Genomic DNA, 21,600 nt, shown 5'->3' on the forward strand with positions numbered 1-21,600 from the left:
GCACAGAACAGCTGAAGGCTTGATCTGGCTCACCTCCCTTTTTCTGTTACATGCTTTCACAACCTGGCAGGAACTTGCAACTACCTGGATTTCACTGAGGTCAAATTCCTCTATACTCCAATCAGGAATGCTCCAAGCCTAAAGCAGAAATCTGGAGCAGTTTGATGCTGCAGCAGTAACAACATCTAATGTGAGTCCTTCACTTTTAAACAGCCTGTCTTTGGTTATCTACAATTTTCATAGATGTTATTTATTTCCAGGGAGACAAGACAGATGCAATTTTTTAAAAACAAAATACAACAAAGTAAAGTAGTGTGAGTTCTTAAGGAAGCCCTTTACTCAGAGAGTGGATTTATGATCCTTCAAGTAATATGCTCCACTGCAGAAATGTGGCATCTAACCCTTTCAATCATTCCTGATCATACACACTGTTAGTGATAGGTAGCTACAACTTTTAAGCACATTTTATCTAAGAATATTATTCCATTTCTTTTCTTTCAGGGATTGAGAAGCTGTTGTTAGCTATTGCCTTGTCAGAACACAGATGGTGAGAAAACAGTAAGTAAAATACACTGGTTCCTTTCAAAAACCAGGCCAAGCCTTCAAATGCTGTTCCTATTTCCACCAAGGGTAACAAATTATACCAGTTGAGGAACTACTCCAATATAAGCAACTCTCCTCTGGCCTACTTCCATTTCAACAGAACTACAGGTTCCAGCCACTCACTTAACTGTCAATAGCAGAAGAATATATAAGCACAATATAAATACCACAGAGAAATGCAAATATCCCAGGAAAACAAAGCAAGCAACACATCCTTACCTTGCTGCTGCTGCTAAGAGGTTCTTGGCATTAGGAGCTCCAGGATCAACAGACAGAGACTTGGCAGCCAGTAACAGCTTGCTGGAAGCCATAGAGATGCTCTTGAGGTTACCTATGACTTGAATCTGGTCCTCTTTAGTCTGGAAAGCCAGAGCAACATAACATTAAGTATAAAATTAGCAATCAAGAGAGTGTGCTAAAACCACACATGGAAACCCAGTTTGTTTAATCACCTGAAACCACTGACATACATGAGCTCAGAGAAGGATGGCTCAAACCATCCTTCACCCAGACAGGTGCCTCCAGCTTCACTTACATAACAGAAAAAGACCCTTACAACAAATAGCTTGGCTTCTAACAGCGGTAGTATTCACAAATGAGCAATGGAGAAACTTCCCTACTTGTCGAACAATGCTTTTGTTGACAAGACTCTTATGTGTCTCTGCCTGGCACAACTGCTTTACATTATTCAGTCAGTGTAGGCTCTCTGGCACCCTTTGTGCAGCCCACAGGCTTCTCTAGCATCTAACTGGGATTGCTCACACAAAAATATCCTCCAGGAAGTCATCTTTCCCAATAAAATAACTTACTATAAGCTTACTTTGGTCAACATTCTAACTTGGATGCTCTATTACTTATTTGAAGCCATTGCTTGGAAAGGGAAACCTGTATTTAAATCCAGTTACAGAAAAGTATTGCATCTTCACAGTAAATAGCTGTGACTAGATTCTTCTGCCAATGATCAGTAGAAGTGAACCCATATTTTTAACAGTCAGTTCATAGTTTTAGGTAAAGGGGTTGTGTAATATTCACCTGATAGAATAGCTTTTACTCTATTTTTACCTCATTCTACTTCCTCCCTCCCCCTACATTTTGCTAGTCACCCATTATACCTGGTATTGCTTCTGTTCAGGCCAAATAACTACACACAGAAGGCCTTCTCATTTGAAAGATCAGCCATTAATAATTAAGAATAATAACCACCCCCAGTGTCAGCAGGATCAGCAAATTCACAAGGGCCACAACGTCATCAGCAGCTGGATTCTCATTTCAAGCAGCCATTTGCAGCATCATTTCTACCTCTGCCTTCACTGAATTGCCTCAGATAAAACATTCTAAAAGTAAGTGTGGTCCACAGCTAAAGAGACAGTCAAGTACCTCACTACTGCTCACTTTCAGAGTCAGCTGTATATGAGCCTGACTCACTTCACACACCTGGAACGTGAATGATGGAGTCCTGATGGAGAATAACCACCAACCACTGTCAGGGGTCTCTACTCACTTCTACCTACAAAGTAGCTGCTCTAGACAGACCTTTCATAAATGACTTTTAAGGACTGACACACTCAGGACCTTCTGGCCATTTTCCAGTGCAATCATTTCTTAGGTTTGCAGGGTCCTCCTACTAACCAGGGTAAAAGCATCTGCAGATTCTTTTTTCTGCAAGTCCTCCCATCTCTTTTGATACACAAATCCTTTTTATATGCTGACATGTGTTATGCTAAATCATTGCCAAATGACCAATTACTGTAGCTCAGCACAACTCTATCCAGTAAGATAAACTAAAGGTGGTATCTCCAACTACCTGGAATGAGCTCAGTAATGTGTGACAACATTCCTGATTGTTAGAGCTCATCAGAGTAGAACTCTGCCAGATTTTAAATCACTGAACCCAAGTCCAAGTGCTTGCTGTCAGATCCAAGGATGGCATTTTAGGCAGCCCTCTTCAGGTGCTTGCTCCACTCTGTAGGAGGTCCACAGCACCATGGGGCAATATCAAAGCACCATTTCCTCCATCTACTTAAAGCATTTCCAAAGTAGCAGAGAAAGGTGCTACATTTTGAACAGCATTCACCTAAATTATACTCCCAAAAAGAAGCAACCCTTTCCACAGGCTCAGAGGTTTAGCACACCTTTGTACCTTTGCAGCTCAAGCTACACAGAGGAGTATGAAGTTGTATTTCTGACTGGACACAGAAACAAATCCCAACATCCTGAGGAAGATGCAAATGCTGAGTTCTCTTTCCAGACAACAGCTCCAGATGATTCCCTCACAACAAACATCTCCTCACACAGCAGCATGCTGTGCTGCACTGTAACGCTACATCACCAATGTCCTGCACTGCCAGAGGTTATGGCCATGATTATCCCTCAATTAGCAGGATCAAGAACTTACTTGTGCTTGGCCAGCCATTTCAATACCAGCATCAAGAAATTCATCAAAGTCATCACTGAATTTGCCAGAGGCTGCAGCCAGCTCCCCGCTTTGGCCCCGTGTAGCATGGACAACTTCTCCAGCTGACTGATTCAGGTCTGCTGCTGCCTGGTTCAGTTCACTCTGAGCTTCTTGAAATGACTTAGAACTTGGAGGCAGCTGTAAGAGACAAAGTTCAGTATTTTACTGTCAGTCACATCACACCAGCTTTTCATGGAGAGTTCAACACGTGCTGAGAATCCCAGATGCAACACAGCAGTGAGCTGGAACTATGGGACAGCTGTCAACCAGAAATCTGTTCAGCAACTTGTGTCCTGCAGTTTCTTTCAAGGGACAGGCAAGTCTGTAAGCTTTTCAAGGGACACAAGTATTGGCAGCTCTTCAAAATTACTCCAAACTCTCTATAGTAAAGCAGTTTGGTAAAAAAATCCCTGGTTTTATCAAAAGGCATTGCACAAACATATCAAAATACAATTCCTCCTTCATTCACAGGATAACAAGGTCAGTGATAAATGCAGGAAAAAAAAGCTGTTCAAATAGTACAACCTTCTGGCAAATTACCAATGCAAAAAGGGTTTTTGACATGAATGCAGTTAAACAAAGAAACAATTCTACTCTTTACACAAAATGACCAAGCATTTTTTGACAGATCACAATGCTCCTTCAAGTAAACTGATCACTTCTAGGTGGGAGATGAACTACAATTTTCTAATTTTCATTTTCTTCAGAATGTCAAGTCATAGCTGCCATTTTCAAAACTGAAAAGTTAATACCAATCCATGACAATTTTAATGTTGCCTTCACAAGTCACAGACACATTTCACCTTACCCATAAAACTACAAAAATGGCATTTCAGTGTAAATAGCAGCTGCCTAAAGGTGCATAAACTTAAACACAGCTTACATGAAGAATACTTAGTGCTCATTTACTAAATAATGATTTGACACACGAGGAACTCAGGTCTGCTGTTCAGTTTTCTAAAATCTATTTCCACGTGAAAAGCCATCTTACCGAATCAACCAGGAGCTTCTTGCTGGATTCCCCAATACTCTTTAAGGCCACATCCACATCCTTTTGTCCAGGCAGACAATTCACACAGTTATTCAAGGAGTGAGACACTGCTTTGGCCACCTACAACACACAGGTGAACACATGACACTGAGAGGCTTCAGTGCTCATTAATAGGAGGCACAGTCTCTACTCCATAGCCAGCAATTCCTACATTCTGAACATTCTTGAGGCTTGCAACTTTCTCAGTTTGCTGCCCTGCAGTCTTTATTCAGGCTCATCCATGGGATAAGATGGTGTTGGCAGGGCAGCCCCACAACTGCTCCTGGCAGCTGTGATAAAGGCTGCAGCACTGCAGATAAGGGAATCCCCTGAAGTTATGTACTATGTACTAATCACAGAAATTCATTGCATGCCACTTTTTACCAAGATCTAATTAAAACAAAGGTATCTTCCCAAGAAATGATTTACAATGCAGGCCAATTCTAGAACTTTGCAAATCAGTAAAAAAAGAACCTGTCACTCCTAAAGAATTCAAACATAGTGGTGCCACACATGAAGAAAATGTGCACTCCCTTTTTGAATGTAACATGGATATAGATCTTTTATTTGAAAATTATCAGTTTAATGGCTGTCTCACTTGTGCAGTCAAGCAGTCTCCTCACATATGAGGGTAAAAGCACAGAGCTGCACTGTTGTATATTTTTCTAAGAGATTACTAAAATACCCTACTTTATACCATTTACATTGTTGAACTTAGGCATGATGTTATTGTCTGAGAGCTGTTGAAAGGAATAGAAAGTTGCTAGCAGCCTTATTTTCTGTCATTCTCTCTCCTTATTCAATGCTGATTTGGAGTACATTCACTAGGTGTTTGACAAGTCATACAGCTGCTGGAGTCCCAGCTTACCTGGGCTAATCTCTGCTGACTGTCTGCATCCCCTGGGGCAGCCAGGGCCTGCTTGGCCTCCTGGATCAGCATGGCAGAGCCTTCCATGACATCCCTGGCTGAATCCAGCATGGCATGGGCTGCCACAGGGTCACTGGTAGATGCTGCCACCCCTCGTGCTGCCTGAGCCAAAGTCTTCAAGGCCTGAGCAGTTTCTCTGGCAGCAACTCCTGTGGTCACAGTGCACCATGGATTTTATTAGTACCTTTAAAGACAATCTTTGTATTTCATGAAATGATCTTGCAGGTAATGATCCTATTGCAAAATAACACTGCAAAAGCAATTTAAAAGAAAATCTTCACACAGGAACACATTTGAAATACACAGAATCAATTGCTTATATTAAAATGCCTGTAGTGAAGCCATAAAGTAAATGTTAGCCCAAAGACCACATTCTGGGCACAGCTCTCAGTGACTACATCCTAGTGAAGCACTGAAAAAGAAGAAAAGCTAAAACATGTAGATGAGGAAAAAATCATACTCCAAGCTATGGGGGAAGTGATTGTCTGCAAGAATGGTGCACAGGAGTTCAGAGCCACAGTACAACAGTTTAACTTCAAGCAATCAAAAAAGACATTATTAGTAATGATACAACTTGATATAATCTAACATCACTGTGAGTAAAAACATATAAAAATAAATGAATGGAGTCACAGAAAGGATGTAATAAAATTACTTTCTGTTAAAGGACATCTATCAACTCCAGTGCTAAGGCACAGGACTATGTGAGCAATGGTCTTCTATTTATGAAATTATTGGAAAGGAACTCATTGTTTTGTAGGGTTTCCTACAATCTGATGATAACTGAGCTATTAGATTTAGCTATTCATTATCAGCTGCAAGTATCTACTCCTTGCCTGATACCCCGTGCCTACTTCTGCACAACTGTGTGACAGAAACATGAGCTATCTTGATGAAATTCCATCTGCTTCAAATGAAAGCAACTAAGTTCTAGGGCCCAGATGCAATTATAACCAATGAAGTGGTAATTGCCATAACACATTTTATCAGTAATATTAGACAAAAAATCTTATGGGAGCATTTGCCACAACAGTTTTCATTTCTAACAGAAATAAGGACACAGAACACTTTAACATCTACGAGTAAATTTTTGTCCCTCCTGTACAGCATTTTTCTTATTAAGGCACTTTTATTTCTAAACTAAAGGTACAGGTACAAAAATAAACTGTAGAATCTGTGTGCCCAGGTTTCCTGTTGGCTTTACCTCAAACTATGCAGATGTGCTCAATGAATCAGCCAGAGCAGCTGCATTGTACACATGAGCTGGTAACACCTAGGCAGAGATGCAGTTCTGAATGTCACCAAGCTGTCCCCACTATGTTTGTACTCTGTAGCTACAAAACATATCTGAGGCACCCTTTAAACCTTCTGGAAGGAGATAGCAACATTTCCAGTGGCACTGACCTTGAAAATGCAATACATTTTCTTTCAGCCTTTCACAGAGTTTCAGTGGCACATATTTACAAAAACAACAGATGTCCCAATCTATTCTGATTAAAGACAGAGCAGATTGCATCACTGTTCTTTTATGAAGTGTGAGTCACACTCAATTCTTCATAACTTACCACAATTCACTAACAGCACTAGAAAAAATTAAGTAACTTCTTGATTTAAGTAGCCTGTGACAAGAAAAGCTTTCCTCAAGGTGATAGAAAGCAGAGGTTTCCCAGAGCCATTATGGATAAAGCAGTACCTGTGTAGTGCTCGTTGCCCTGAGCAGCACAAGTTAACAACTGGGCCATGGAAGAACCCACTGCTTTGGATGTGCTTCCCAGGTCCTGAGTGCATTTCTCAAGCTGTAAAAAAATTGCAAAGGACAAATTAACTTAGCTTAAGCTCAACAAAAATACACTTTGTTTTAAGTAGTACTGAAAAATTCCTTGTTCCACAAAAACCTAAACTTTCACCTCAGCTACTGAATACACACACAGTTTCTCTGAAATCTGACTAACATGCTTTCCCTGTTCAGGATGAAATAAATTAACATAGTAGGTAGTGTGAACAATAAAACTATTTTATAATTAGCAATGGAAATAAATACCTTCATCCAAGGAAGAGCTTTTATTTTTCCCCCCCAAATAAACCACTTCAGTTTTTAAGCCTACTAGAACTGGCTGACCTGAGTTCTCCTCATTGTCACTGTTGAAAAGAAATTCTTTTTAAAAAGACCAAAACATCACTGTTACCAAATTGTAATTTGTACAACAGAGGAGGAAGCCCTACAGTCCTATGAGTAACTCTACTACAGAACATACTGTTGCTGTAGTAGTAACATAGACACTTTTAAGGAGAATCAGTGCAAAATCCTGTCAACATGATCATTATCCAAAGCTTCATGACTTGTTTTGCCTCTAATATTTAAGTTTCTAACAGCTAACTTTGTTTGTTTTTAAATGAAGAACATCCTTCCTCAATTACAGTTTCTCCTGGGAGAGGTTTTAACTGTCCATCCACAGCTGCCATCTTCGCATCCTGCAGTTCATTTTTGAGTGTCTGGACTGTATTCAAAGCAGAATCAATTTCCATTGGGCCACAAGCTTCATGAGCCTGTTCAGAAACCAGATCAGCACCACTGTTAGCAGCTGTACACAACTTCCAGAAACAGTAAATGCTTCAGATCTAATCTTCCCTCCCATATTATTTCTCTTCCTACTTTAGAGGACATTGTAGAGAAGGTAACTGTGGCACTCTGGACTTCCCCTTGGACCAGTGGCCTCACTGTGCAGCATGACCAAAATCCCAGTGACTGCCTGATGTGGCAGCCCACACTCAGCAGTATGAGATGGAAATTCTAGCATGAGCTGGAATTACATTAGATTGTAGCCACCTCAATGCTACAGTCCTGGTTTCAGGCCTCAGTGTACACACACAAAAAAGATCAGACTTTCCACTTGCATATTTAAGTTCCACATATTTTAGAAATCTTTGTGTGAAACGCAGAGCCTCTGCTTCCCTGAATTTTGCAGATGATGATTCCAGTTCACAATTACAGCACAGCAGAGCTGAGGCTGGGTTCTCACTGGTTTGGTGGGGCTCTCCCTTGAATGGAACAGCAGCTCTGATGTGCTGCTCTGTGTACTCTGCTCACATTTGGCTGGTATGGAAAGGGCAGCACAAGCTTTTTCAGTTTTCTTGTCACTTCTCCCTCCCCTTTCTCTCATGACACAGAGGCCACCTGGGAGTCTGAGCAAATTGTGCACAAAACACAGCAGTGAGAGGTGAGCACTGCCTGGGCATGAGGCACTCCCTCAGGAGGGACAAGTGTTTTAGCTGATTAAAAGCAGTATTTACCTACCTTCTGGGAGGCAGTTCTCAGCTCAGCTAAGCTGGTAGCAAGATTCTTTGCACACTGACTGAGCTGCATTGCTGCTGCTTGATCAGTCACTGTGGGGACAGCAGCTTTAGCAGATGCCACCATTTTACTTCCAGGCTGTTCAAAGAACAACAGTGAACACAATTAGTTTTACCAGCTCATTTTCTTTAAAGAAGGTTTAGGATTCAATAAACAAACTGCTTCCTCCATTCACACACACATGAGGTTTCTATATTTTTCTTTAATGACTGGCACATTCCTGCTCCTTAAACTGGAACATCCTGTCAGAATTCTGTCACATTTCCAAGCCCTCTGCAGCAGGACTCATCTGTGCTTTACTGGGACAATGACTCCTTTGGTTCCAATGTCTGCCTGAGGCCTTTGAATACTCATGTAGACTACTTAAAAATACTGAAATGTGAAATTTTGCCACTCAGCATTCATGTGGTACAATCAGCTCAAGGTGGCAGAGATGGCAAATTTCTCTCTAAGTTTCTACATACTAACCTCTGCCAAAATTCTATTAAATTAAAATTGCAATTCAAGCAATGCCTCTACACAGGGATTACTGCTGATACAACTAAAAACCTTTGCTGATTCTCATCATCACCACTGTACACACATACAGCCACAGGGGAGATGGATCAATCATGTGAATGACTCCAGAGGGAATCATAAAGCAAATACTTCAACAGAATGAGAAGATGGTTTGTGATCCCTCTGCCTACACAGGACCATAAAAACCTGCTAACAGCCATCACATTTAAGGTAAGACTAACTGATGCCAGTAATGACCAGGCCATTACACAGACAATTGGTTTCTGGTCTTGTTTCCTTTAATGTTAACAATAAGCCAATAGTTTTGTTATCAATACTCAATACTCTGTCTTTCTATTTTAAGATGTTATAAAAAAAGCACACAGTCAAATTTTGTATTTCTCCCAAACCATCAATCTAGTTCTATTATGCAGGATAAGTGCTAAAAAACCATGCTAGTATTGCCTTTTATTTCTGAGAATTTCTGAAATTTGTTGCTGCAACACTAAGTTTACCTTGCCTAAAAATGTTACAACAGCCTGCCATATATTCAGACCTCTGCTTACAGAGATGCTAAACTCTTTCCATTTTGTTCTTTAAACTCTAACCCAGAAGACAAGTGCACAGCAATGAATGTTTCTTCTCCATAAACATACTTTTTTCTTGTTACTTTTCACCTCTATGGCAGCAGTTCTCACTCTCCATAGCTACAATGCATTTTGGCCACCTAACCTGAGGAAAAAAATTCTGCCTGTCTGTGGCTCATAGCAGTGAACTTCTTTACATGATTCTTAACAGTTTACTGGTTATTTATCACAAATTAAAACATACAGCACTAAAAATATACTTTTTACATCTACTGCAATGATTGGTTCACTTCACCTGAAGGAAATTCTGGCTGGAATTGATTAAAGCAAGCTGAGCACTGAGGTCTTCTGCCTGAGCTTGACTTCCTCTTACACCCTGCACCAGCTGAGGAATGTGGTCTGCAACATTCTAAAATGGACAAAGGGAGAAGATTTTCAGTAAAAAACTAAAACAAGCAACCATCCCACTTCCCTTAAAGACAACTGCAGTATCCCTGAGTAAATTACTTCTGTGCTGCCCTAGAATTAATTTAGGATGCATGGAACCAAATTAATACACAACAGGACTTTTTTAGAGATGTTCCATTTAAGAAATCATTATTCAATCCACTTATTAGTTAAAGGCTCCTACAAGACAATCCAAGATTTTTATGCAGAATTGTGTACATCAAGTATTAATTATTTCCTTTGCATGTTCAAATATCAGTAGTGAAGGTGATTGCTTTTCTGAAAGCAGGACATGCTCTTGAAAAAAAATCTCTCTTCTACACACAAGCATCTGAGCCTAATTTTCCTTGGCTTTCAGCAACACAAACTTCATACATGGCTGGAGCATTTGCAAGCATATATTGCTAAAATTTGATTCCTGGATTGGCAACATTCATGGGCCTTGTCCTTCCATTTCACAATAACACGTGAGCAGTGCAATACTAAATTATCACCACCACAAAAATGTAAAAAAGTAGATACTGAATCTTCTCTGTCATCTGATAAACGAGCATCAAGACAAAATCAGAATGAACAGTAAACAACAGTTATCAGGTTGCTCTTTTAATAAATTCATACTGAAATAGTAGCTCTCTACAACACAATTCTGAAGAATAGTTGAGCTTATTTAATTAAAACATTTCTTAGGATTGCACCATAACAAGAAGTAATTGCAGAATGTTGATGTTTTTAACAATACCATCTTTAATGGCTTTGTTCTTGTTCCCCTCATAAATGCCCTTGGATGCAGAAGAAAATCCTTCTGCATTCTACTGTCTTTTGCAAATATGGCTTAAACACAAGAGGAGACAGCCTCTCATCAGACTCTGAATTCTAGCTTGAAAGTATAGGAATGTGCCTGACCTCAGGCATACCTTGACATCTGTGATCCTACAGCTTGAACTTGGAGCTAGGAATCATGGAAACCCCACTGCAAGGTCTGTCACTTATGTTTTTATGGTGACATTTAAGGTCCCAGTTGCTTGGAGGTGGAACATCAGAACAGCAGTAGCAGTTGTCAGTTATATGACCAATTATATAACTGATATGTTAAATAAGACTTTCATTCCATTATAGCATAAATCACTATTGCTACTCCATCCTTCATTGCAGAAAATCCAAGGGTTACCTTTATCCCACACCAGACCTCAGTCCCATTTCACTGCATGCATGATTCAACAGCCTGTTCTGATGATCTTGGTGCTCCTCCCCTGCTGAAGGTCACACTCATACACTGAATGCAGGGCCAAGGCTTAGAATAACAGCCAGGGAACCACAAACTCCTGAGCAACTGGACCCCTCTGTACACTGCTTCCAGCACTGGCTGATCTGTACCAAAACTTGTAGTAAAAGTAGTTACTTCAGGTGAATTGGTTGTTACTGAGCAGTTACACACCTGTGCAGCCTTTCCTAAGGTGTGTGTAAGAGCCAAGTGCTGCCTGGCACAAACAGTAGCTCAGCAATGCACAGATAACACAGTAAATGAGAGTTCTCCAGAATCCACACACATGCACATATGTAGTGTTGTTCTGTTTTTCTTTTTTTACAGTTTCTTTTGAGGTTGCAACACTAGTATAAGAGGTGATCCTCATCAGTTCCCCAAAAAGCAGAGTTCAAGAGTTATTTGTCATGGGCTGTGCTGTGTTTACCTTGCAGCTCTGCACAAGTTGCTGGTGGGCTGCTGTGTTCTTATTGGAAACAGCTGCATTCTGAGAAGCTGCAATAGTCTGAGTAGCAGCAGCTGCAGCTTGTTTAGCTGCAATCTTTGGAGAAAAAGAAAGTTAAATCAGTGCTAAAAGTGAGTAATTCAGAGGATGGCACACACATTACCACAGGTAACTTTGACAATAACAACTGACAAATCAATGCATTTTATCCCTTAGTTTGCTTTGTCTTAAGGCAAAGGAAACCTCAACTGACCATCACTGCTCTTCTCTCAAGGTAAAAATGATTGGAATACTGTTATCCATCTCTGATTTGCCAATAAAGAAAAGGGCAGACTTAGAAGCATTCTATGCCCTTACTCTTTCAGCTTAGGTTTCATCAGGAGAAAGGTAAGTGAACTACAAACAGCAGAAATGGTCTAAACAACGAGCACCTTATGAAGGCCAGAGAAAACAGGCAAAGCCCACACAGTGCTGCACACTGTTACTGCTGACCCAGGACTCAAGGGAGCCAATTTCTGCTGAGACTGCTCTATGGCAAAAGCAAAGATCCTAAAATGACACAGAGGTACAAAATACTGCTATTTCTGACTCTAAAAGCATTGTGAAGACCTTCTTCAAATGTTATTATCAACATCTTCCTATTACAAAAATAAAAATTCAACAATTTATCCAAGGTACTTCAACTTGTTATACCACACTAACTGGCCCAGTAAATAGAAGCAAGCATGAAGTTTGTTCCATATGATACTCCTTGTAAGGCAGTATATGTTATAACAGCAAAACGTATAAAATACGCTTTTTATAAAACTTCATTGAATGCAATTAGAAAATTACTGACATCAGCCTTTATTTCCTAAAGTATTCCTGATTTTTACTTCTAGACAGACACAGGAACTTAATGTATTTCTGGAACATGGTCACCTTACTGATGCAAAAATCACAGCTGCAAACTAGGAACTATGAAAAGTTTCTTTTTTTGATCTGTCTTTTCTTCATTTTAGTTGAGAATGTGAAGATCAAAGTTTGCCCACAAAACGAATTTTCATGGTATTTTATCTTTACTAAATTGCTTTTCTCCTTAGCTGGGCCACTAGATAGCTCTGTCTTTTTACTTCCATTTCTGCTTCTTGACTCTGAGTAAATTCCCAGTTTAATTGGACATGCTGTGATCCAACTAACTTTGTACAAAAATTCATCTGGAACTCTAAATCCTAGTAAAGGCACCAAGAGGTACTGTGTGTAAATGGTACACCATAGAGATAAATTATCACAGCAATGAAGCCATTTCAGCTCAGCTGTTTAATTTTAGGACTAAGCCACCACCAAATACCTTCTGAGTCAAATCCTTACACCACTTTACCACATTTGTGATACAAGTTACTCATTTTTCTGAGGACTATGTTATGATATACTGGCATGTCTAATTCTAAGCTTTGTACTCTGGAACTGAGCTTACAGCACTGTCATTCTCTGCTTAGCACTTTCACTACATGGTTTCCAACCTCCAATCTGTTGACAATTTTCTTCTTGATGGCATTCTGGGCAGCAGCATTTGTAGCAACCCGCAGTCCCTCTGCTGCTTCTCTCAGACGCTGCTGTTGATCTTCATTTTCAGGATTGGCTGCAGCTCCCTACACAAAAATTCCAAGCAAAAACTGTAAGTCTGAGTAAAAATGACTGGAGAAAATGTGGATGAGCATCAAGACTTAAGTCAGCTACATCAGCATTCATTTTCCTTCAACTATCATAAGGAAATTAGAAGAACACTGAAGTATTACAAAACTTCAGAAAGTCTGTTTCTAGTGGAAGGCAGTGTCTATGTCTTCTTAGAGGAAGAAAGCATTTGCTTCATATACCATTTTCAGGTGTTTGGGAAAAAAGCCTTTTTTAACTGCTTCTCCTTTGATCTGAAATGATGTACTTGTATGAATTTAGGTTTTTTGAAAAAAAGCCAGTTTTTAAAATTCCCAATTCAATATGTCTTTCTGGAGTCCAAAACTTGAAGTTTAACACAGTAAATCTTCTCCACTTGAAGTCAGAAAATACGAGAAAGTGAAGGATAGGCACCCAGGCACACAGGCCTTCTGGAGTCCCAGCAAGAATGGCTGACCCTCCTGCTGTAAAAATCATTTCAGTGCAGGATCTGGGAAACAATTCAAAGGAATTAAAAAATTCAGTTTCTCCCTAGCAGACAGAAACAGGTTTCCAGCACAGAAAGGGAAAAAAAAAAATGTGGTATCTGTGTGTCTTGTGAAAACGAGGAGGGATGGATGTGGAAGGGAACAACACAGGCAAGATTCTCCAGGTGAAGGAAACTGTTTCTTAGACAGAGGGGAGCTGCTTTGTCATGACTCCAGTAAGAGATTGCTGTGGTTCTGTTGTTCCATTTGCACTGCTACAAGACCCTGCACCATAGCAGGGCTCAGGGCTGGTGGTAAGTGCCCTACATGGCTGAGCCATGACTGCTATGCTCACAGGAAATCAAAAGCAGTGCAAGATGATCTTGTAAAACCAGAAAAATCCAGGTAGCTAATAAATTGGTTTTTGGAATGTAGTAAGTCATTAAATGCTGAATTTTACAGGATAAGAGAAACCATCTTTACTACCAGCCAGATGCTATTTCTAAATCCCACACACCCTCTCTTCCTTGTGTGCAGCATTACAATTTTAAGCTGACAGTTCATTTCCCTGGTACCTTTGCAGCTTCAACCATGCGGGCTGTGGAGTCTGCCAGGAGCTTTGCAGCAGCCAAAAGCTTCTTGGAGTTCTCCATGTCAATCTCAGCCTCTGCATCAGACCTCATGGCATTGACGAGATCCGAGGTGGCCTGAGCCAGCACCCTGGCCTGCCGCACCATCTCACCTGCGGAGCACAGGGAACTGAAAAATGCACAGCCCCAGCTTTACCCTCTCCTCTCTGCACTGCAGGATTGCTTTCAAAACTCAGCATCGTTTCACAAGGTAAACATGAAGTTACATTTGCTGAAGTATTTTTTTCACTTGAAAATGATACACATGTATATCCACATATAACTTGACAATTTCAAAAACAAATCTTGGATCCCAATATAAATGACAGAAATCAGTACAGTGGAGATGAAGAAAAAAGTGTAGTATTTGCAATCTAGATGGTAAGACAAAACCACAATCAGTAGTTTTAGGTAATTTTGAATATACAGTTCAAGGAAACTCCTGTACCAGCAATGACTAACAACTTTGCTTTCAAATCATAGCCAAGATTTCACTTTTTCAATAAAAATCACCCATCTTCTTCCTGTGTTTCTGGGGAATTATCTTTTGTCTAACATAAATGAGAACTTTGTCAGAAAACACTTAGCACCATTAAGATGGTTTTAGCCAAAACCACCTTGTTTCTTTTTTAAGAAGCTGCACTTTTTAGAAACATCTCAGAAGAAAAAGCAGAGGTAAGTTTAAAAACCTACAACAAAATCTATGCATAGTAACACCAATCTCTGTGAAGTATTTGCTCAGTGCCTGTCTTCTTATTTGGAGATGAGAAACTGCCATACAATACTATGAAGTGAAGCAGTGGCAGAAAACACAAAATAATACCGTGTTCCTTTAGCATGGTATTGATTATTTTCACTGAATATTTACTCCATCTAGCACACAGCTATGTGCACACTGCTGATTTATATTATGGGCTGGATCACTACCCATGACGACAGCACTAGCTTAGAAGCAGAAAACAGAGAAGAAGGATTTTTATTTTCTTGACATGTAAACCGTGGCAAGCTACTGCTCCTCGGAGGAACTCACCAGCGTCCCCCATGGAGCTGAAGATGCTCTCGGTGACACACATGATGGTGTCGGTGGCCTGGTCGTAGCGGCCGATGGGCTCCCCCCTGCTGGCGAACTGCCGCACGTGCTGCAGGAGGTCGTGCAGGGCCTGGCTGACGATGCTGGCGGCAGCGCTGACCTGCTTCAGCAGCTCGCTGTCATCCGTGGCAGCCTGGCAGGCCCGCACACAGTTCTCCACAGAGCGGTCCACCAGCTTCCCTGCCTCAATCAGCTGCTCCTGGCACACCGGGGAGCTGATGGTGGGACTCACCACCTGCATGGGGACAGCACCCAGAGCGCTCAGACAAGGTTTGTTATTTAACAGTCCGTTCTCAAGGCACTGGGAACACACAGCAGCACTCACTGGGCACGAGGCTCTGCCCCTTGACAAACACCCCTGCCTCACCTTGGCACAAGCCACAAGCTGGGAAGTGGAGAGTGCACACTGGGTGGCAGCAGCAATGACCCTGTTCTGCAGGACTGTGTCCTCAGCCACCTGCGCTACGTTCTTGGCCTTCAGCACCAACATGGCAGCAGCATTGGCAACAGCTTTGGCCAAACTCATCAGAACATCCTGGTAGAGTAAAAGAAAAAGTCAGTCTGTGACATGAAAAAACACCCAGGTGTTATTCCTGCAGTCACTAAGTGAAAATTATTTCTTCCCATTTCCCCACTTAAAATCCCACCCATAAACTTCAGTTTTTTAGTAGGATGGAGTCTTCCTAATGCCTCTACTGTTAAAATAACCTGGTTTTCCAGTAGAGAAAATACTTCCATTACACTTATTTATAATTTCAGCTTCACAGGAGGAAGAAAACCTTGCATTTCAAAAATCAAACCTGCTATTTTTCTTTTGCTTTTAGATATGATAAACCATCCCTTTCCTTACCCATTTCCTCCAACACTCCATAGCACAGATAAGAATGCTTAAATTCTTTCTCTTAGCTAAGAGTTGTAATACATATATTCAACTAGGAATACAAATGAGAACTCTGATGAAGTTCACAGATTCACTGCTGGATGAAGGGTGAAAATGGCCTGTAAGTTGTATTAGCAGACACCTTGCACACAGTGCACCCCAGAGGTCTATAGGTTGCTGAAAAGTACCTTCCCTTGCTTCTTGTGCTAACATATCCTTAGCATTCAGTGAAAAAATCCACACATGTTTTTTACAGAGGATTTAAGAACACTGGTAACAGCAAACACTCAAATCATAAGCATTATGATTTTATAATTGATGCTACTTTTCACCTTAAAGAAATTTTGTTTGCAATACAGCTTTTTTTCCTACTCAGTTTACCAAAAGATTTTATTAACTTCTACATGTTTACATGTGTACATACAGACACAGCAACACTTACATAAACCCCATTATGTTTAATGAGAAGAAATACAGTGCAAAAAGCTCTCCATGAAGCATCTGTATGATGCACAGAATGAAGGAGGGGTTCCTATGAAATCAGCATTCTGTGACTGTGTAATTAAAATCAACTTCAAAATGGATTCAATTAGCATAGAGAAACTTCAGCATTTTCTAACCACACTTTGAACAGCTTGGTTTTATGCAGGGACCTCCTCATTACAAAACTGCACAGTTCTGACAGTGACAAGCAACCCCCTCATTACCTGGAACCTTTCATCTGTTTCATTCTCCCCAATTTGCCTCAGTAGCTCCCCACTGGCCTGTCCAATGCTTCCAGCTGCAGTCAGAACTGTCTGGCGAGGCTGGAAGAGGTAATAGTGAAACGCGTTAATTCACAGAAATTGCATTTGATATTTCCTCAAGGAACTTGTGCATTAGTGTGCAAGCAATGTGGTCAAAAAGAGGGAACCTGAGCAGTTTTTCTTTGTTCACCTCTCCTGAAGTAGGTTGCACAGCCTTCAGTAGGTCTGAGACAGCACTGGCCAAGGTTCGAGCAGCTTTCAGGAGGTCTTCTCCACTTCCAACTTCATCATCCATGAGAGCAGCAAGCAGTTTCACACCTTTGGACATCTCAGTGAGGTTGGAGGAGATGGTTGTAATTGCACATCCCACAGCAGTGTAATCAGTGTCAACTGGGTCCCCTGCAGAGCAAATATTTTTCAATTATCAGAGTGCTTTAGTGGCTTAAAGGGAAAAGCAGCAGCTACAACAAGCTATACTCTGGTGAGAGATAAAACAGACATTTCAAGACAGCCAAGCAATGCCTACTAAGTAATGTGTCACTTAAAAAAACATTAGATTGCTATAAAATTTCTGATCTCTACATTTCTTCTTCAATAATCTATCCTCTAACAGAATGTTTCTTCATTCAATGCTATTTGCTGACAAGTCCATAGTTTCAGCCTCCTTCAGTACTAAACTAACCTCAGGCAATACAGTCTTGTCTCCTTTAAGTCACTCACAGCTCCCTCAACCTGTAATTTGCTGAAGAAAAACCGACTGCCAGTAAAAGCAGAATCTCTCCTTAACAACTGCCAGATCAATGATGCTTTCTTGTAGTAACCTTGCAAACACTCTCTACTCTGTTGGATAAGCCAGTTACATTTGATCTTCACTGACTGTTACACCTTTAGAGAAATTGACGATAGAAAAAATTGTGCTGGGAGGGACACCAAGTTTGTTCCACACGCACTTAGCTATTGGTGTTTTTTACAGAAAATTTTCTGCAGCTGCCCCATACTCAGTTCATATTTCTTGATTTAGATTGACAAATAGTGAGGAGACTGCAAGGAAACCCTTCTCATTGAAATTTACCTGCTGTAAGGTTAACAACAGATGCAGTTCCTGCAGTGATTGCATCAACCTGAGAGTGTATTTCATGTTTTGATTCATCAACCTTGTTCTGAACCCATACTCTTGATGCCTGAAGAGCAAAAATGAAAAGAAGAATTAAGGACTGCACTGAGGTTCTGTAAGGCAAGATACCAGGTACATATCCTGAAAAGTGAAACAGAAGACAAGCAGCAGGCCCTTAAAGTGAAATATGAATGCAAGCATTTTCTTCTGCTGATTCATTCATTACAGATTTGCTCTCACATTTCAACAGCTGCCCTTCTAAGGTAAATGCCATAAGAAAGGCTAAACACTCTTGACTGACAGTCCCCCATAAGCAATGACCCTCTGGCTCTGTCCCCCTGCCCTAACCTGGATCATGAAGAACAGAATCGTATTTTGTTCTCATTTTCCATGTCTCTGTGAGGCAGTACGAACCACCACTAATACTGCCCATAGTTTGTGTTTAACTGTACAAATGCCCACAAAACAAGAGCATTCCAGGCAGGATTATGCAAGGAGGTCTGCTACACCTGGTCTCAGGAGACCAATTCTCTAATCAGTCTCCTGGTGTCCTGGAGGACCAGGGAGGTGGACCGCTGTTCATGAATTCCTTAAAGAGAGCACAACACTTTTACCCCAACTTAAAAGTTTTAGCAGTATCACTTTGGATCTGGGGACAATGACTAAACTGCTCTGTAACAACCCAAAGGCCCAAGGCTCATTCCTGTGTGGATCAGAACTCACCATGTCCTGCCCCAGGGGTGGCAGGTTGTCCACTTCACTGAGGTCGGCCTGTGCCTGCTGGACCGCGTGCATGCTGGTGTTGATGGTCCCCATCAGGGCCTGCTGGGCTGAGGTCTGCAAGGCAGAGCAAGGCAATGGCTGGGCTGTGCTCCACAAGGCACCTCAGGCACGAGCCACATGTGCATGAAGAGACCCTGAGTGACAGCAGCCCAGCAACCACACCAGGCCATTTCAGAGAGCAGCCTTTTCCTGGCACAGTGGAGAAAGCAAAGCCCTCCAACTCTTCTCCCAGTCCTGATTCTGCTCATGCCATTTTACACTCTGCTACTTTCACACACACAAGTGCTCAGCTTTCTCAGCTCAAACCATGGCCAACAGACACTCACAAACCCACTGAGCTGCCTTACTGACCTGCACTGGAGCAACATGACAACTCAGTTTGCTTCTAGGAGATCATTACTGATTTCCTGGGACAGCCTCCCAATGCAATAAAGGATGGCTCTAAAACTAAATTGTCATCAATATGCATAAGCTAACAGAAACCTGAAGGGGTTTAGGCAGAGCAGGATGCTGTCTGTACTGGCTGTCTGTGGCAAAAGTTTTAGCTGCAGGTGTGGCCTCTGGGAGAATTAGCCAGAGGCTGCCCCATCCTGGGCACACACAGCTGATTCCAGACAGCTCCAACAGACCCAGCACAGGACACAGCTGAGTGCAGCAGCCAAACTGATGGCACCTCTGGGAAAACATTGGTGAGAAAGGGCAGTGAGGAGAACAAGGAGTTCAAGAAACAGCCTTGCAAATGCCAGTGCCTGACAGGGATGTGGAGGGCGTGCAAAAGACAGCAGAGCTGAGTTTCCTTAGCCTGTGGGAGAGAGCCAAGTGCAGCAGGTATTTAAACTTTTTTTTCCCCTTTGAATACTAGTTTTAACTACTTAGAAGTAAAGAAAAGGCTGGAAGAGCCTGCTTTAAAGAAAATGAGGAAATAAATCAAAAAGTGACACCCTAAGTATTTAAGGGATACTCATAACTTATGTTTGGTAGAACAGCAGGACATTACAGCCAGGACCCCGGTCTTAAAAATGTGTATAACATTCTGTTTCTGACTACTGCTGCACAGACAGGTTTCACACACACAAAAAATCTGTTTTTATGGTCTCACTGCACAGAAAGATTTGACATTCCTTTTCAAGAGGAGTGTGGCCAGCTCCACAGTTGTGTGTTTCCCCATATTCAGTTACTCTCCCATCAAAACCACAACCTGACCTACTTGTACCAAACCCTTTCCCCTACCCACACCACACATCCGATGGGTTTGGCTGCTGAAACAAGCCAGCTCTGCTCATAACACTGTGTACAACTAACCTGACAGGTGTCAAACCTACTGGAAACCATGGAACTAGCAGACACAAGCAATCCAAACCTTGTAAATCACACATGAAAATGAAAAAAAAATACTACAACTTTTCAGCTCTGCTTCACTATCCCCCTCTCTGCCCCAGCACTTTACTGAATTACAGGCTGAGTGCCTTTGTTCAAGAGTCAAGTTGCTGATACCATTGCTGGTTGCTCTAACCAACAACTTTGTGACAAATATCTGCTATTCAATCCTTGAATGAAGCTAGGAGCCTGCTGAACTGCCTGGGGACAGTATTTCCTTCTATTGAAATCCCCTGTAGCAAACCATTCTTTGCCAGTAAGAGCTGTTTCTCACAAGAGGGGGCATGTGTCCTCTGTGCATCTGGCCAGTTGTGACTTGCTGCTGAGCAGAGGGCATGATGCCCACGTTGAAGGTCTCGGGGCCGCTGGAGCCGGAGCGCATGACGGCCGGCAGCGCCACGGAGCCGTGCTCCACCTTCCCGGTGCGGTTGAACTGCTGCTGCAGGATGGTGGGTCTGCAAAACAGCCAACACACAATCAGTCAGCTCCTGCAAACTGAGCTCTGTCAGCTCTGCTTCCTCTAGGGCTTCTGGTGCATTTCACAACGTTTGGAGAAGCTGGAGAACTTAATGTTTTTTCTTTCTAACCATTTTCTAATGTATTGGAAAAGAGATAATCTGGGGCTTCTGGCAGATGAGTTATTAATAGCACTAATGAGCAGGCACCCAGGATAGATGGCAATGCGCAGTTTTGTTAAACATGATACAATAGCTTTACCCCTTTTAGGCACAGGGCAGACAGAACCAGGTTTATGGCATAACAATTGCTTTGTTTCAGTTGTATCACAGGTTGATCAATACAAAATAGAAGCATTAATCTTGTGGAGATCTTTTGCAAGTACTCCCTAGAACTGGGATAAAAACTTAATTCTTCCCCCTTTATACAAACAAGCACACACAGTACTTATAATCTGGCAGTCCCCCAGATACTGGGCTGGAGAATAATAAATAAAGTTACTGCCATCCACACTCCTGAACTGCCTTGCCAGATATACTGCTCATATTTAAACATGATCCAACCTTTAATAGCTAGAAGTGTTGACAGAAATTCAGGCTGTAACAACAACACTCTGCTGAGGGGAAAAAATAAGTGATTTCAACTATGAAAAAATCTTGTATTTATCTACTACAAGTTTTGAGCTTCTCTGCACAGCCCTTAACTAACAGTATATACTGGAAGTGATTTGGAAAGGGCCATGTCAAAATAAAGCACATCTGAACATGTGTGATCCATCAAAAGATGAAATTTCCCATAA

General features: G+C 41.5%; 1 protein-coding gene across 2 annotated transcripts in view; it reads right to left on the reverse strand.

The window, feature by feature from the left end:
• The window catches only part of TLN2 (talin 2), a 139,849-nt gene that overhangs the window by 44,995 nt on the left and 73,254 nt on the right, over positions 1-21,600 (reverse strand). For both annotated transcript variants that reach the window (XM_084213475.1, XM_084213474.1), the window contains 18 exons: positions 20,620-20,800; positions 18,909-19,022; positions 18,144-18,252; positions 17,262-17,470; positions 17,033-17,131; positions 15,813-15,980; positions 15,386-15,680; positions 14,302-14,468; positions 13,109-13,237; positions 11,589-11,702; positions 9,749-9,862; positions 8,312-8,446; positions 7,435-7,563; positions 6,710-6,812; positions 4,957-5,165; positions 4,050-4,169; positions 2,999-3,196; positions 823-962 (listed from right to left, as the gene is read on the reverse strand). In XM_084213475.1, coding sequence (XP_084069601.1) covers positions 823-962; positions 2,999-3,196; positions 4,050-4,169; positions 4,957-5,165; positions 6,710-6,812; positions 7,435-7,563; positions 8,312-8,446; positions 9,749-9,862; positions 11,589-11,702; positions 13,109-13,237; positions 14,302-14,468; positions 15,386-15,680; positions 15,813-15,980; positions 17,033-17,131; positions 17,262-17,470; positions 18,144-18,252; positions 18,909-19,022; positions 20,620-20,800 — 2,733 coding nt within the window. The remainder of the gene's footprint in view (positions 1-822; positions 963-2,998; positions 3,197-4,049; positions 4,170-4,956; positions 5,166-6,709; positions 6,813-7,434; positions 7,564-8,311; positions 8,447-9,748; positions 9,863-11,588; positions 11,703-13,108; positions 13,238-14,301; positions 14,469-15,385; positions 15,681-15,812; positions 15,981-17,032; positions 17,132-17,261; positions 17,471-18,143; positions 18,253-18,908; positions 19,023-20,619; positions 20,801-21,600) is intronic.

This window comes from Fringilla coelebs, assembly GCF_963513975.1.
Source record: "Fringilla coelebs genome assembly, chromosome: 12".
Lineage (NCBI taxonomy): Eukaryota > Metazoa > Chordata > Aves > Passeriformes > Fringillidae > Fringilla > Fringilla coelebs.